Below are 16,876 nucleotides of genomic sequence, written 5' to 3' on the forward strand. Positions count from 1 at the left end.
TCCACAGCGCAGGTGTTCAAATTTTTACTTGCTGTTTGCTTTTGTATCAGATTTTTTTATATGTTCCCTGCTTGGGACGTGAAGGCGTACTGTATTTAAAATCTATTATATTTGAGTTTGCACATCCGACAAATGCATCCGACATTAGTCCTTGAAGTGAACATATTTTGTCAAACAAGCAGTGTTTATCTGCCTTTCGAATGTGATAAAATATAACACTTGGAGTGTTCAGCAAAAAAAAAAGCTTGTGCTTAAGTTGAGATGCTGTAAGCTACAGGGTTAGCCTTGAGGTTTCTGCCTACAATTGCTCCACCGTAGCGGCACCTACAGTAACTAAATTACATAATCTAGCGCGAGCGCGACCTGTATGCGAGGCCACCCATTGAACATTGGAAGCGTATAGAGAAGCCTCTGCTGCTCAGATTATGCAACAAACTTAGACCGCTAAGACACAAAGCATCAGTAGGGAACCCACACTCTAACCTTTGAAGGGCAGATTTTTATTCATCCGACAGGATAACAACAGGTTGAGCCGTACAAGACCCTAGCTTCTTGAGAGCTGCCTGAATGGCAACGCTTTCAGCTGTTGTGGAGGACACGACTTCAGTAAAGCAAACAGACCCTGTACACTTCAAAGAGGGAATGTGAAAAGCAGCAGCACTAGCTCCTCTGGCCTTGTCCTTACTCATCAGCAGTCTGCCCATTATGTTGACATGCAGTGCAAATCCATTGTCGAGGTGTGCGTCTAAGTTTTACACACTTGAGGTGAAACGTTGCCTCACAGAGTGAGCATTCCACAATGTGGCCCAACTTGGTGCCTCGGCAGTGACATGTCTTCTTTGCACATTCGATTTGACTGAAGATGTGCATTGACTGTAGTTCCGGGAATATGTAGGTGAAAAAAAAGTTTGCTGCCTTGAGTTTAGTAGCTGCCCAAAATGTCTCGTCAAAGCTTATGATTTCTTTTGTTAGAGAGGAACCTGTAAATACCACAAAATATGCCTGACACAGCCCAGTTAGAGCCATTTGAGCCTGAATTTGTGTGTAATAGGCATGGTTATGCTTGAGCTGCAAGTCTTCATTCAGATATGCCAGTTTAGTTAAGCCCTTCGTCAGTGAAGCATCTTTCATAGTTGCAGGGCATTTCACTTCTAGTACTGATTTTGGACAGCATGAACAAGACACTAGTGCATCTGGAGATGCTCCAATAAAAGGCATGCTCCTTGCAATAAAAAGACCACAGTCTCGAAGACTGAAGTCCACATGTTTTTGAGACTCCGTTTCTATAAATGCCTGCACAGCTTTCTTCTCTGTTTCGGAGCCCCACCGCAGGTTGGAAACTTGAGGCGTCTTCACGTATCCCATAATCTCCGCAACAAGGCCTGCTGCACCTGTGCTGCATGCTGCGACACGGTGCATTACAGAGGCAGTGATCCTCCCTCGACGTTCTTGCAACCATCTTGGTGACCTTGCTTGGCCTCGAGTAGCTTCCTCAATTTCACTACAGCATGCAGCTGTCAGTTCCACTTTTTTTCCCTCGTCTATGTCGAGGTCTTGGTATATTTCAGCAAGGGGCGGTTTCGCAGAGAGTTGCTTGCATCTGCCCACTCGTACAGGTTCCAGGGCAGCTGTCTCAGGGGCAGAATCTGTGTCCTCGCTGTCAGAGATTGAAGTCAGGATCAAAGTGTTTGGTGCAATTTCCTGAAAAAACAGCATTGGAATTAGTGCCCTATTTGCAATGTCAGTGGATCTGGTTCTTTACAGTTGCACAAACAGTGAGCATTTTTTGTGTGTGTCCTTTCTCTACGTATGTATCAAAATTTATTTAATGAGAAGTCCTTACCTTCACTTGATGAAGAAACCTTGACACTTGCTCATCCGTGAGCACTGGTACTGAGTAGTCTGGTGCCTCGCTGACTTGGGGTGGTGCACGGCCTATTTTGGGCTTAAAAAATTCAATCTCCGAGACTGGTGCTGCCTGTGGAAAGTTCAGTGTCAATTACAATTTTGCTCACAACTCTGTTCATGGCAGAATGAAAACAAAGACTTACTGTGCTTCCCTTTGATGCCTCAATCCATTTACATGCAACATCAGTTGGGGACGGGTCATTCAGGCCATACTGCGCAGTTGCCTCAACTCTAAACAAGAGTGCAGCCACGTGTGTGCAGCATTCCCCAAGGCTGAAAAATAAGTAGGAAACATGAGAAATAAAAAGTTCACAAACAACTGTAATTATTGGTGAGAACTGTGGCCCTTGAAAAAGTTTAAATGCCTTGTACAAAAGAATGCTGGAGGGTGAGATTTGACGACTTTTGTCATCCACAAGGCAACTCGATTAGGATGAATGCAACATCATGCAGTCAAGCATCGACAAATGATCTGGCTAACTATGACATGAATATTGTCGCAAAGTAGTGGCTTTAATAAAGCAGACTTGCATGGAGACCAATAACAGCTGCCTGAACAAACGGATTATTGGGCTGAGTTGCGCCCCACGAATGAACAATATGCGTCGGTGATCACAAGCGCTCTCGGCGATCCTCGAAATAGACAGTATGGAAAGTTACAGATAACACGTTACAAATGACAAGTACAATCTAGAACAGCCCAGATGCGGCAGCGTGTCACAAACAAAACGAGATAATTCTGGACAAATCTGCATGCGGCGAGCAAAGCGATAAAGCCGCGCTCGGGCGGCTGTTAGCACAGGAAACAAAGTTTACAATGACGAATTACGGCAGTATGGCAAACATTTCATTACACGCGCATAGTTAGGCGAACAGTAGCGCTTTTCTGCGCTGTAACGCAACTAGTACAGAATTTTCGAAAACGGAAAAGTCTCCATTCTTTGTGGTTTGATTCATAAAAATGAAAAATAAGGCAAGGTAAAGGCTCATGGCATTGTAGCTCTTATTATGATTCGCCTACTTACCCGGCCATGCAAGTGCAATGCGCACTTTCGATGGTTCCATCCTCCTTCACGATGCACCACGCCTTGTAAGACTTCGAAAGCGTTTGGCTGGCTTCCACAGTCGCCGCAATAACAACAACGCCGTCTCCGTGCGCTCCCGCCTTGAAAGATTTCACTTGCTTCACCTTCCCGCATATGAATGCGTTGTACGCATCTTCAAGTTTGTAAGACTTAAACTGTTCGTTCGTGTAAAAACACACGCCTTCCACAAGATACAAATAAATATCTGCTACTGTCACAGGCGGCAGATTTCGTGGGCCCGATGTAAAGGCGAACCGGACAACGTCGTCGTCGAGAGCGTCAGGCAGCTCCTCACCTCTGAACGAAAGTTTCGCGCGGTACCGCACTTGCGCCTCGGTGTCCAGCTTCTTAAAATAATCACTTGACATTATTTTTGTACAAGCGACGCACAATGAACGTAAGCACAGCCTCAAAACACGCACGGATAGTCGGGGTCTCCGTATCGCGCCGCCTGAAAAACACTGCCGGAAGTTCTTCGCCGGAAGTTTAGTGGGAGCAGCCAATGAGCGCCAGAGGCGCGTGTTTGTAAACAGTGAAAAGGCGTTCCCTCCCCAAGTGAGGGCTGCTGCGTACACGTCACGCCTTCGAGAGTGCTCGCGGCGACGCAGTTTCCGGTTTTCGTCCCGCAGCCGCCGCCGACGGGGGAGGGGAGGGTTCGCCCGGCCGCTACGTTCAGTCCCTGCGCCCCCGGGAGAATGCGGCGGCAGTTCGGTCTCGGTGCCACTAGGGAGCCTACATGTCGCGCCCCCTCCCGGCTTAGGGTGGTGACTTCCTTTGACACAGCACATGCCGCCTCCCGCTAAGACCCATGTTGCCAGCGCGTGTGTTGTCATGGTTACGGGAAGACGCCGCGCCATCTTGTTCCCCGCCGTGCATAGGCGCGCATTAGCTGCTGCAGCAGTTGCGTCTTCATCGCCGTTCATCGTTGAGTGGGACAGTCATATGTTGTCGGTTGTTGCACTAAGTGCGCCAGGAAGCTTACGCAGCAGCAATGCCCGGGTGTTGTGTTCCGCAGTGCTCGAACCACTGCAGGAAGGGCACACGGATGTTTCGTTTCCCGGCTGACTCCAACCGAAGAAAACGTTGGCTGGCACAAGTAAAGCGAGACTGCTGGGAACCCACTGCTGCTTCTCGCATATGTTCTGTGAGTACCGTACCTTTTTCTCTTTTGTTACCTGCTCGCTTGTTATGTTTGGTGTACTGTGCTTCACGTTTACGATAATTAAACCACGGCCGCCTCGAACGGCGTGCGCGGCGTGGGTTTGATAACAGGCTACGCATTGCGGGCGTGGGTGCAATCTTCTCGTTAGTTTTTAGATGCGCTGGCGGCGTGTCTCGAGCACCAAGGGCGAGAAGCAACGGTTCGCATTCGCCCTCGCTGACTGTAATTCTCACGCGAGTGCACTCACGATATATTGGCGCCCGCTTCCTTGTTTGCGCTGTAATACATGCGCCAAGACTCATGTCAGAGAACATGACTGAGGTAGCGAAAATAAATTTCTACATCTCTCTGACATTGTACGCGTTCGCTGTTTCGTGAGCGCTGTGGTCGGAGGAACTTATTTTCAGTCAGGTCAGGTTATCTAGGCACCGTTCTGCTGTACGACGCTATTCGGTAGAAAAAGATTGGAAACCCAAGATCAGACTAAAAGAACACATTTTGTATATGCCCGGTTACTGGCATGCATATGAAGCCTTTAGGAAGCCCTTATCCAGTTTTTTTAGCTTGGCACTATAGCCTGGTAAAAGACAGCATGTGAAAACATTACAGCAGGTAGAAACAGCTCTGTAGTTGTAACGCTAGTCATGTTCCGGTTTGCAGCATTTGTCACAGTTATGTGCAGGTATGAATATACTTCTTGATGCTTATGAAGTACTTGCTGCCATTCATTTCAGGCACATTTTGAAGAAACAAGTTTCGAGCAAAACAGACAGGATGGCTTAAAGAAGCTAAGGCCAGATGCGGTTCCCACACTTTTTACTTATCGAGGTAAGCTTCTAATTTTGATCCATCTCTTAAATACAACTCTGCCTCATTCATATGAAATGTTTGCAAAGAAATTTGTCTACACGTATACGGTAGTGCTGTGGTTGCTTTGTGCAAGCTCAAAAATGTGCGCTCATCTGCTTTTAGAAGGCTGCAAAGAAAGGTTCATCACCATCAGCATTTCAAGGTCCATAGCAGGACGAAGCCTATCCTACTGACTTCCCTTTAACCGGTTCCTGTGCCATCTGTGGCCACATTATCCACACAAACTTCTTGGTCTATTGATATGGCTTTTATATCCAAGCATTCATACAGCGCATGTTTGCATCAGCATCTAGATCCCTAGCTAAAAATTTGTTGGGATCCATGCAATTCATTTCTTGTAAAACTAAATCGCGGGCATAAAAAAATATGTATATTGCACGTTATTGTAGGATCATGCATTCGAACAGCACCTTCAAACATAAAATCACCTTAAGCCGTGTTTTAACGGCTTCTGCATTACCTCTGGCTCATTTTTCACTGTAGATTGAAAAAAAAAATGAATGAATGACAATTGAAATCTTCCGTGTAAGCCATAAAGGTATAAAGTATGGCACTAAACAAAACTTTTGCCACCTAACTCTCTGCCTACCCCTACTATATTTGCTTTTCTTGAACACCCACTGCTTCCCTAAGGGACTACTGTTTATCTTCTCTACACATTGAATGCACTCATATATATGATACTAAGATCCAAAACGTAACACACAGATATAGCCTTGTATTCAAAGAGCACAAGGCCACCTATAGTGTGTTTATACTTTGTATAGCATCGTTTTTTCTTTATAATTCACCCGACGCCTGCGAGAAAGGGGGCGTCTAGAATCAAACAAATATCCTAAAGCAGACTGCATACTGTGCTGTCTCATTTGTTCTATGTCACCTGGCACAGAAGCTAAAATGGCAAAATTCAGGACGATTAGTAATTCTAGTTGCATCAATGGTACCTCAGCTGCTAACACAACCTGCTGTTGAGCACAATTTTGCACGACTGAATCATTGCCAGTTGTAGCATGCTTTCCGACGCTGTTAAATATGCACTGGCGGTAAGAAATCTAAAGCCCCCCAGTACAGCTTTGGGATCTTAAAACCCAACTGATATTACTACTCCTGAAGTTTATTTGGAAGTTTTATGCAGGTACTAGGTTGCTCTTCTGTAAATGCAGAATTTCTGCAGTTCTTGAGTGTAGTGCTACCCTATTGACTGAATTTTTTATTTCAGCCATCCCGAAACACCGGAAGCCTCCGAAGAAGCGGTCTTGCTTTCGTCCGGCCACGCCAACGCAAAGCCCAGTACTTGACCCCACCGGAAATGAACCATGTGGTAGTGCTGCTCTAGAGCCTGTCTTCGCATCAACAGCCGAACAAACACAAGACTCGGCTGTGAGTGACAGCATGAGTTCCCAGGACACTGTCAGTCCACTACAATGTGCTCAGGTACCAGGGTATGATCTACCTTTAACAACCACCTTGCTGCCGCCCAAAGCTGTCGACACTGTTATCTATGCAGACAGCGTTGCCCATTCCTTTCTGAGAACAGATAAAGCCAGTGGGGAAGATTCCACTGATGCAAGTCGACTTCCTCTGCCCGCAGCTTCACCCATGGAGGCCGAATCCTTAAGCGCTGAAAGGTCACAGCATAGTAATGAGCGATCAAGTAAAGAAATACCTCAAGCTGCATTCACACTTGGTTCAAGTACGGCTTCAACTGACTTGTCTCTTCAAAGACAGAATGCTGAGCTGAGAAAGAGAAATAAGGACTTGGCCCAAAAGTACAGAAACCTACAGAGGCTTCACGAGCAAACAAAGAGAAAACTGCGCAGTCTTGTAAAGAAGTCACAGTCGCCACAACAAAAAATGATAACCTTGGAACAATTACCGTTCCTCAAACACGACCAGAGAAGGGCTTTGACGGTGAAAACTACGAAGGGCCTTAAGTGGTCTGAGAAGACTATTCGAGAGGCCCTTCAAATAAAGCACACATGTGGAACAGCAGGCTATGAATTATTAAGATCATTATCATATCCACTGCCATGCAATAGGACATTAATACGAAGGCTTCAAAATATTAAATTTTTGCCTGGAGTTCTTCATGAAGTTTTTAATGTCCTGAAATCCAAAGTAGCCACAATGCAAGACATAGAAAAAGACTGTGTGCTCTTCATGGATGAGATGGAAATCTCCCAAGGATTTGACCACGATCGCTCGCTTGATTGCTTTTTTGGGAGCACTACATTGCCGGAATCCGCTACAGATGTTGCCAACCATGCTCTTGTGTTCATGGTTGGTGGCGTGAACACGAGATGGAAACAGGTTATCGCCTATCACTTCACTGGAAGGTCGATAGATGGCTATATTTTGAAGGACATTGTGTTCCACTTGATTGAGCTTTGTTTTCAAATCTCGCTTAGAGTGCTTGTTGTCACAAGTGACATGGGAGCTGCCAACCGTGCAGTTTGGCGCCTGCTTGGCTTGTCCAACCACAGAAACTCACAGACTGTCTGCTGTATTCCGCACCCGCACCTCCGTGGCAGGCAACTATTCTTTATGGCTGACCCCGCCCACGTCTTGAAGAACATCCGTGCCCAACTACTCCGAGTGGGAGAATTCACTCTGGGTGAAGAAACTGTTAAGGAACAAAGTCTTCCTTCTGGCACTGTCAAGGTGGAGCATGTTGAAGCAGTGTTGAAGTACGACTGTCAAAGTGAGCTGAAGATTGCAAATAGGCTGTCGGAAATCCACATCAGCAGTGGACATTTCACTACCATGAAAGTGAACATTGCTGTGCAATTGTTCCGTGAGGCTCCTGCTGCTATCCGATATTTAATCCAACAAAAAATTTTGCCCCCTGAAGCAGAGGCTACAGCGTGGTTTTTTAACCTCGTGAGCAGGTGGTACACCCTTATGTCGGCCAGACATCCGGTTGTTGCTCTGAGCGATATAGATCCTTCAAAGCATAAAGAGGCCACTGCGCTTTTGGAACTGACGTGCAGCACTTTCCGTCAAATGAAAATGGGAGCAACGGCACAATGGAAGCCTTCACAAGCTGGCCTTCTGGCATCGACCACTGTTGCTCTCAGCCTGTCGCAAGACCTCTTGGACAACCAAAGCTACAAGTATGTGCTTCTTGGCCGGCTCGTACAAGATTGTCTCGAAAACATATTCTCTGTGTTGAGACTCAAGAAGCCGGTCCCTAGTGCATACGACGTTAAGTGTGCACTGAAGCTGATTTGTGTTGGACAGTTCATGCACACACCTACAAATTCTAGCTACGAGGTTGATGACAGCTTGCATCTAGCTGACCTCCTTGACCCAACTATCCAGAGACATGAAGGACAAAACCAAGAGCCTGAAGAGCTAGAAAACCTGTTTGTGTGTGCTCTCACAGAAGCAGAATGTGACATTCTTGCTTATCTAGGAGGATTCCTGGTCAAGTCTGTCATGAAGTCCATTGGTAACTGTAGTGACTGCAAAAATGCCCTTGTTGGAGATGCTACAAATCAGTATAGCAATCTTATTAAGCTTAAAGAGTACGTGAAAAATTCTGAGAACCTCATTTATCCAACGCAAGCAGTGATTAATGTCCTTATAGAATGTGAGGAGCAGTTTAAGACTTTTGCAGATATGAAGGAAATCATGGTGCTCAAAACCCCATTTGCTAGCATTCTGAATGCCCTGTGCAAGGCTGTCAAGTTGAACTTAGGTTGCTGTGAAACACATCATGCTCAGGCAGGGAAGGTCCTCCTGACAAAATATGTGAGGACAAGACTGAGGATCCATCTACGACAGCAGCATGCACAGAGGGTGGATGGAATGTCTAGCAAAACATGTGCCGCAACAAACCTGGTCTGAACTCTGAGAAGGATGGTAACATCATATGCTTAGATGCTTGCTGTCAGCTAGTTAATGATTTGGCCTTGCTTTCGTTGTTTTTCTATAGTTTGACACAACTCAAGAAAATAGGGGAGATGTCCTTAAAGAATTCTATCCAGCCAATGGCGCCAACCGATTTTCATGACACCATGTTTAATGCTGGGAAGTTGCATCGCTGGGAGTGGCAGATGAACGGCAGTTAACCGTGGCTTAATCGGATTGACCGCGTTGTCATGAAAATCGGTCACTGCTATTGGCTGGAGGGAAACGGTCGGGGGGCATCTGCCACTACTTCCTTGGGTTGTACCCGAATATAGCACTCTGACACTTTCACTGTGTATGTCGTGTGTACTTTGCTCGCCTGTAAATTGTTCACGTCTTTCAGCATATTTTTATGTCACCTCTCTGTAGCAAGCTGTTGCTTGCAGATTGTGTGCACTAACCAATGAAGCTGCTTTGCTTCAGTCAGCATTTGGAAATAGCAAACTGATTTACAGTGCGTGCCACTAGTGTGTTCATAAAAGGTGAAGTTTTTAGGAGCAAGTGTTGGAACTAGATGCAAATGTGTAAACCACTGTTTCAAGTCTTTTGTGAAGTGCATAACAGTCTTATTTTTGTGGCTGGAGCATCACTACCATGCCTTGCATTATTTAGGGCTGTAAAACATACGCTCCCACAGAGTTGCCGTGGTGTTTCTCATTATCATTTGAGTTGTTTGCATTACTAGTCCTGCTAATTTAGCCCATTTATTGTGTCCTCTGTACTGCACTCATGCAATTTGTTCATGGCTATCAGTATATTTTGTTTTATGTAGAAGTGTTCATTGAGCAACGAAGCTGCTTTACTTCGGTCAATGTTTAAAAATAATAAGCCTGTTTGCAATTACACCATCAGTGTGCGCACCAGATATGTTTTACAGGAGTGACTGATATGTGTACAAAAATTTCACTGGTTTCACAGATGCTGATAATGGAAGAATGTTTTTTCATATGCACTTTAGCTGGCTGCGGATGCTTATATATTCTGTCAGTTTGCTTGAGAAAGAATATGAGCACCTCCCCTTTAATTGACAGTTGCCAGAAGTGTGTCGGCAATAAAAGAAGCTTCTTGAATGTTTACACGAAGGCGTCTGAAAATGTCATTTGGTTTCTTGATTTTAGGTTTTCTCACTTGTCCCATTGTTTGTATTGCTCCTCTTTCTCTGATTCCATTCCAGCAAGTCTCATGTTACACTCTGAACATTTGAGCCTCCTACTGAACACCCTGTGTAAGTTAGTTTCTCAGCACACGTGGAAAAATGGTAGGCAATGTGAAATGAAGCACTGCTTTAATGTTAACTCAATGGCAATCTGTACAAAACTAAGACGCTTACAACACTCGATCTTAATTTGTTAACATCAGCCTCAAGATTCCCTAAATTTTTTTAAGTATGTTTATACCTTTTGCTGAAGCTACAGTGTGCTAGTATGGGGTTGCATAGCTCATTGCGTAGAGCATGTGTAATTGCTCACAGAAGAGCAAAATGCACAAACTAATGGTACATTGCACACGCAAATGCCATTGTGATGTCGGTAATAGAACTACTGGGGCACTTAAGTCTCTTCCCGTGCTGTGAATGCATAAGCATTAGGTGCTACTGTTTTGCTTCTGTTGCGTGGTTTTATTTTGAACCTACATAGACCAGCGTTAGCTCGGTTTACCGTTACATTTTCGATTCTACTCATCGAGACCTTTCAACGATATATGACGATGCTATAGCATTAGGTTCAATTTTAAATCAAATAAATAATTAATGGTAATTAAGACCTGCGATTACTCCGGTAGAATTATACTCGACATAAGCTATCCAACGATATATAGCTTGATGATGGAGCATAACGATTGATTTTTAATCACGGTTATCTAATTAATGGTCGGTAAGACAAGATTAGTTCAGTGCAATTGTACTCAACATAAGCTATGCAGCGACTTAGTGATGTAGCGTAAATTTCAATTACATTACAATTAAGTAATTACCGGTAATTAATTGAGACCTACAATTAGTCCGGTGCAATTATACTCGACATAAGCTATCCAACGATAGAACACTTGCGGCGATTATGCCCGACATAAGCTACACAGCCACTACGGCCACATTCTGTACAGGCCGCGCATGAACCAGGTAATTGATAAGCATTAAAAAGTGGGCCTGCGTAATCTTTTGATTACCGTCATAACATTAAATTCTGAACGCCCAACACCTAAGCTCGGTTAGTGCTCATCGTGAGGAGGAACCCTTTTTACGTAATTGATAAGCGCTGCCTTTTGGCGCGATGACACGCGCAGAGGAGAGACCCGTTCGGAGTGTAATGCACCGTCGCTGAGAACTGCTCTATGTCATCGGAACGGCGTCATCTGTTGGTACTAACTTCGAAAGAAACGCCGATAAACTAGAATATAAACTAATGTTGTAGATCGCCCCAGCGACCACGCCACTGAAAGCCGGGGATGCTCTCTTCAAGGGGAACAACATGGCTGCCCGTCATGTTTAGCGGCCGTTTTCGGCAACACTGGGAGAGATGTCACCACCCTAAGCCAGGCGGCAGGCGGCATGTATGTAGGCTCCCTAGGTGCCACGCGTTGGGGCCGCCGTATTACGAGTTCTTGCTGCGGATTTCGCGCACGGTGGACGTAGCAAAATGTGTGCGCTAAGAATGCACGAATAAATAGCATTTTTGAAGTCCAATATTTATGAACTGGTTAGAGCAAAATCCGTTTTGCGGCATACGTCGTCTTTGTGTTTGTCCGCATCTTCTTTGAGTTTCTTCTCTTTTACCTTTCGCGCAAGTTTTTTTTTTCTTGTCTCATTATTCTCCCCTCGACTGTCGGCATTTTCCCCCCTCAGATCAGCACAACCCCGCTCCTTGAGCATGGTACGCCCAGAAGGCGGCTTTTGTTTAAAAAAAAATAAAAACTGCCTCGTCGCTACCCCCCCCCCCCCCCCCCCCCCCGAAGAAATGCACAAAATTCGAGACGCGCGAAGCACGACAGGAACGATGAGGTACACCAGACAGGCGTTTCTTTCCTTTTCAACCCTTTGCGCTGTGCCTTCGCAGTCTAATCTCCCTTGTCGCATTGCTTGGTGTCGTTCACAGTGCGCATGGTCTGCAAGCTTCTCTTGGGCGCTCAGACCAGCTACGCTTCGCAGTCGGCCTTTCTGTGAACGAACTGGACAGGCTGTGTTGAACTTCCTGTCTTTCCTGCAATATTTCGCCGTGTAGTCAATCATCGTGAGTTTTCAGAGGCGCCTGTCTTGTGTACGTCAACGTTCCTGTTCGTGCGGCGATTTCTGTGCATTTCTTCAGCGTGCGCCAGAAGCGAAAGATGCATTGGAGCGACGAGGCAATGCTTTTCTTCTTGTCGTTAGTTGAGCAGTACCCTTCACTGTGGAATGTCACCAACACTGACTACAACAAGACACAGTTGAAAGCCTCCGTCTGGGAGAATATCTGTCGGGAGATGGCAACTCGTTTCCCCCAGTTTGAGCCGTACACTGTAGGTGAGTACAGTCGCTTTGTCTTAGTAAATAGGGCCGCATGATGTATTGGATGTGTCTAAGTCATCGTGTTGACCACATATCTCACTGCAGTATGAAACCAGACTTTTTTTAGGGGCAAAGGGAGTTTGTTGTGACAACTGCACTTGCTGTCTATTTTCCTTGTCCTCTTGCCGCACAGGCCATGTGGACAGTAAAAATGTACTATTTTTGGTGTGTGCGTGTGTGGAGTGTTGCTCATTTAACGAATGTCCTTTTCACTGTCCTTGTGCACAGACTACGTAAAGGCGCTGCTCAAGAACAAACGGAGGACATACAGAGAAGAGAAAAAAAATGCTTTATACGAAGAGCGGCCAAAGGGCAGATGATGTGTACATAGGGAAATAAAAATATTTTAAAGCAATTCTGTTCATAGATAATCGAGCCCGAGCCGAGAGCCGAACGTACAAAGAAACGTACGGGATGGCGACAGAAGAGGTGAGAAAGCGGAATACGCGCTCCTTCCTTCATCGGAAGCTACATTTGTTCTTCCAGCCGCAATCTGAGAGCTTGTTCGGTTGCTTGCCATGCTTTTCTCTCCACGTGCTTCTCTCGCGAAAATGCGAGCGTCTTTGCATGGTGCTTCGCACTCTTTGCACACTTTCTTTACGCCTTTTCCGAGCTTCCCCATAGAATATTTTGATAGCCTCTTTCTTACTGCCTTCTGCTCGCTGATCACATCCGCTACCCTATCCCAACCTGCCTCTAGCGTGCTAGAATTTATTAAATTTAAATTGTTCAGATACAGATAGAACTGATCTGTTTTACATGCAAACGCTCCATTGTTCAAATCACTGTTTGTGTTTTCTGTTAACTGCAGTAATTTCTTTACAGGAATATGAGCAATCTCCAAACAACAGCCTTGTGGAATCTCAGGACCCGGCGGTCGAAGCATCGGTGTCCAACACACCGGCGGCAGAAGCACCTGTGCCACACACTCCTCTGCCACAAGCATCCGGGGCACAATCAGCGGTTGCTCTGGCTGACGCAAATCAGACAGCTCCAAAAAGAAAAAGAAAGATCACAAGCTCGCTCTTCTGCAGCAGCGGACTGACACGTTGTCCAAGATGGCCAATACCCTTGACAATCCCAGTCCGGACGAGTGCAGCGCATTCGCTTCTGTGCTAGCTCAGTATTTCAGGGAGTTGCCGCTAGCTGAAAGGGCGAAGTGCCAGGCAGCAGTTCTGACTTTAATTATATCTTACTTAGAGGAGGAGTCGTAAGTCAAGTGCATAATTGGTGTCAGTTTATTCAACTTCATTGACAGTACAAATGTGTGCTGATTCAAAATAAACAGACATGTCAATTTCCATCATGCTGTAGAAGAGTGTCTTCACTGAGTGATATGCATCGGTCATCTCAAGCTGGAAATTTCAACGCTGAATGCCAGTCATGTTAACCTAAACACTCCTTAAATTGCTGATGTCAACGCCCGCATGGGCGTTTTGCCAACTCACAGCGCCGTCTCCGTTGAAGTAGTCGCACAGCCGTTCGCGCACAGCTGCCGCGAGAGAACTTAGGCGAGACCGGTACGGTTGCAAGTCGAAAAATGCTGGTGGATTTTCACCTGTATTTGTGCTTTCTGGCCGATCAAGATGATGTCCTTTAAGGATATTGTGAATCACACAAGCTGCTTAGACCATAATTGTCACCTTCTCCGGCTTCTGTAGCCAGAAGGAGTCGATATCGGTGAGCTAAAATGCCGAAAGCGTTTTCAGACACTCGTCGGGCCCTTGACAACCTAAACAAAATATAGAAAGCGAAATTAAGAATCAATTGCGCTGAAATTCCACATCAATCACGCAATTGCTATGTTTAATCCTTTTTTATATCTCCATTATGTATCATTATTATTATCTAATATTAATTTTTCATGTTATTAAGACAACAGTGGCAGGCAAAGGTGTATTACCGATAGTTGAAGACCTTTTGTTCAGAAGAAAGCTGAGTTCCGCCAAAAGGCTTCATCAGGTTCTGTGACAAGGAAAAAGCGTCGTCGCCCACCAGGACAGGCGGAAGCTGCAGGTTTGTGGAACTACACATAGATACAAGATCGGGCATATTTGCCTTCTTGCAGGCGATGGCTTTCTGCAGTGGTGTGGTTTTCCATATTGCCCCATTTCCTTTTCATGCTGGTGCCCCAACATCAAGATGCTAAAACTTGCAGTCGGCATCAACAAGGGCGAACAGTAGGATGCTAAAGGTCTTCTTGTAATTAAAATACAATGAGCCCAATTTTGGTGGTTTCACAATTGCGAGGCGCTTACTGTTGATAGCACCCACACAATTGGGGAACTGCCAACGATCTCTAAAAGCATCGGCTAAAAGCGACCAGTCAGCCTCAGATTTGGGTGCTCTCAAAGTCTCTGCCTTGAATTCATCACCGATTGCTTGGCATGTTATTGTTATTATGCTATTAACAGTGCTGTGGCCCAACCGAAACTGCCGGCTTAGCGAAAACTGACTTTCTCCTGCAAGAAAAAGAAGCGAAATAACGATGTCACATTTACAGTTTCTTGCTAGCCCTGCCACGCTAGTCCCAACAAACGAAGCCAAACACTCACCCGATGCCAGAAAACGTAGCGTCACTTCAAGACGTATTCTAGCACTGATGGTGGTCCGCATGTTTGTTGTCTGCTTTTCAATCCGGTGTCTGATGCGTTCAAGTATCCACGACAAAACTTGATGCGGCACCCAAAGCAGTTTCCGGTATTCTTCCGGGTCATCTTCTCGGAGCGTGTTATACAGACTGTGCTGAACACCTAGGGACTTCTCTTGCATCCATGGTTTCACCCAGCAACGCCGCTTTTTCCCGAATAGATCGTCGTCATCCTCCTCGGTTTCCAGTAAAGCCGCCAACAACACGTACTTGCGCCTTTTTGCGATGTCCATTTCTGCTACTCCGAATCCTGCAGTGCGAGACATTTCGAGATGTATTGAGCTCCGGTGCTGGGAACATTCTGTGTTTGTGTTTCCTTTTTTCGTTTTTTTCCCCTTATCTCCCTTCAGTCTGTTTCTTTTTTTTTTCTTTTTAGCCTTCGCCGTTTTCAAAGAACAGCAACACCGGCCGTCCGGCTATTTTTTTTTAACCCTTCCCACTCCTGTTTCCGCAGCCCGGCCGCTTCGCGCGTCTGGATCCCCCGCGGTGGCTCTCCGCTGCCCATGTGAATCATGAATTTGGGAGCGGGGGAGAAGTTTGGCCGGCCGGTGACGTAGCGCGCCTCCCCTCCCCGTCCATCCGCGCCGAGGTCCCCCGTGTGAATACCGCATAACGGCCGAAGGAATGGTGCCCTCCTCGGTCGCCGGCGGCCGCCGGACGAAAACCGGAAGCTGCGTCGCCGCGAGCTCGAAGGCGCGACGTGAACGCAGCCGCCGTCACTTAGAGAGAGGTTACATCGCCGGTATGATATACTTCGCCATGTATTAACAGAATGAAAACGAAGTCCTTTCCCTGCTGCTACTGGCTCGCATTTCAGTCACCCTTCAAGAGGGGACCGAGTTGGTCTCTGAATGTTCGGCTGAAAATAAATTATTTGTTGTGTCAATAGTTTTCAAACTTTCGTTTCCTTTCAAAATTCTACTTCAACTGTACGACTATTGCACAAAATCTCTGCTTCGAGAGAACTTCGCCGAAGATGTAGAGCTCACAAATTATATGCAAGGTCCGCCGGTGCACAATGACCCATCGGTTTGCTGTCATTCAAGATGTGAATAGGAAAAGGAGCAAAAGTTAAGCGGCCCACGACAGCTGTATCCCATCTAAACAGAAATGCCACACCCAAGGAAGAATTTCTTGAATGATATGTAACGTCCACATGTGCGCAAAGACCAATCGGTTTCTGCAATTGAATAAAATCATGAGCAGTCAGCGATAGAATATAGGCATAAAAAATTCATCCACAGGGGGTGTTTCACTTGACTTTATGCAATTTTTTTAAATTAGGCTTCATGAGTTAGAAGAGCGCTTTTTCGGCATAATTTTGACAGTGGTGTCATGCATTAAATCACAGTTAAAAGCAGTTAATTGGTAGGCCGCATAATTATTATTGACCAGTTAAGTTTTCAACTACTACTGTTAAGCTTCGTAATTACTGAGAGGCGTGTAGCCCACCGTAAGTAGCTTCCATATAAGATATTGAATTTCGAAAACGGGGTTACCCTGGGCGCTCTGGCCCAACATATATTTGTCTACATCGCGCCAAATTACGTGCGCTTTCGAGAAGCTTCTAGGCAAAGCAACTTCTCCAGCCAAAACAGCAAAAAAAAAACAGGCAAAAGTTGTTAGCCAGAGCGCCGAGGGTAAGCAGGGTTTGAAACTTTAAAAACTGATTTGAATATTACTGAAGGTGAGTTTACCGCCTCTCAATAATTAAGGAGCCTAACAGTAATCGGGGAAAAGTTAAATAT

At 45.7% G+C, this 16,876-nt stretch overlaps 1 protein-coding gene and 1 pseudogene across 2 annotated transcripts; one reads left to right on the forward strand and one right to left on the reverse strand.

Annotated features, from left to right (window-relative positions):
* LOC144112010 (luciferin 4-monooxygenase-like) overlaps nt 1-16,876 on the forward strand; it is a 198,469-nt pseudogene that overhangs the window by 157,757 nt on the left and 23,836 nt on the right.
* Nucleotides 629-3,483, reverse strand: LOC144111992 (uncharacterized). Of its 2 annotated transcripts, XM_077645078.1 has the most exons (4): nt 2,934-3,483; nt 2,052-2,181; nt 1,844-1,978; nt 629-1,701 (listed from the first exon to the last, which is right to left on the reverse strand). In XM_077645078.1, exons 1-4 carry the CDS (start codon nt 3,359-3,361, stop codon nt 682-684), a joined length of 1,713 nt encoding a protein of 570 aa, XP_077501204.1. In that variant the 5' UTR covers nt 3,362-3,483; the 3' UTR covers nt 629-681. The 2 variants fall into 2 exon arrangements, with proteins under 2 accessions (XP_077501204.1, XP_077501205.1); XM_077645079.1 differs by lacking the exon at nt 629-1,701 and having other exon boundaries at nt 1,735-1,978.

Source organism: Amblyomma americanum, unplaced genomic scaffold, assembly GCF_052857255.1.
Source record: "Amblyomma americanum isolate KBUSLIRL-KWMA unplaced genomic scaffold, ASM5285725v1 scaffold_26, whole genome shotgun sequence".
NCBI lineage: Eukaryota > Metazoa > Arthropoda > Arachnida > Ixodida > Ixodidae > Amblyomma > Amblyomma americanum.

Excerpts from the sequence above, each read along its gene's own strand:
- LOC144111992 (XM_077645078.1), bottom strand. The coding sequence starts at position 3,361 with ATGTCAAGTGATTATTTTAAGAAGCTGGACACCGAGGCGCAAGTGCGG. Across the intron at positions 1,979-2,051 it reads AGGCATCAAAGGGAAGCACA|GCAGCACCAGTCTCGGAGAT; the intron begins GTAAGTCTTTGT and ends AACTTTCCACAG. Across the intron at positions 1,702-1,843 it reads GGTTTCTTCATCAAGTGAAG|GAAATTGCACCAAACACTTT; the intron begins GTAAGGACTTCT and ends CTGTTTTTTCAG.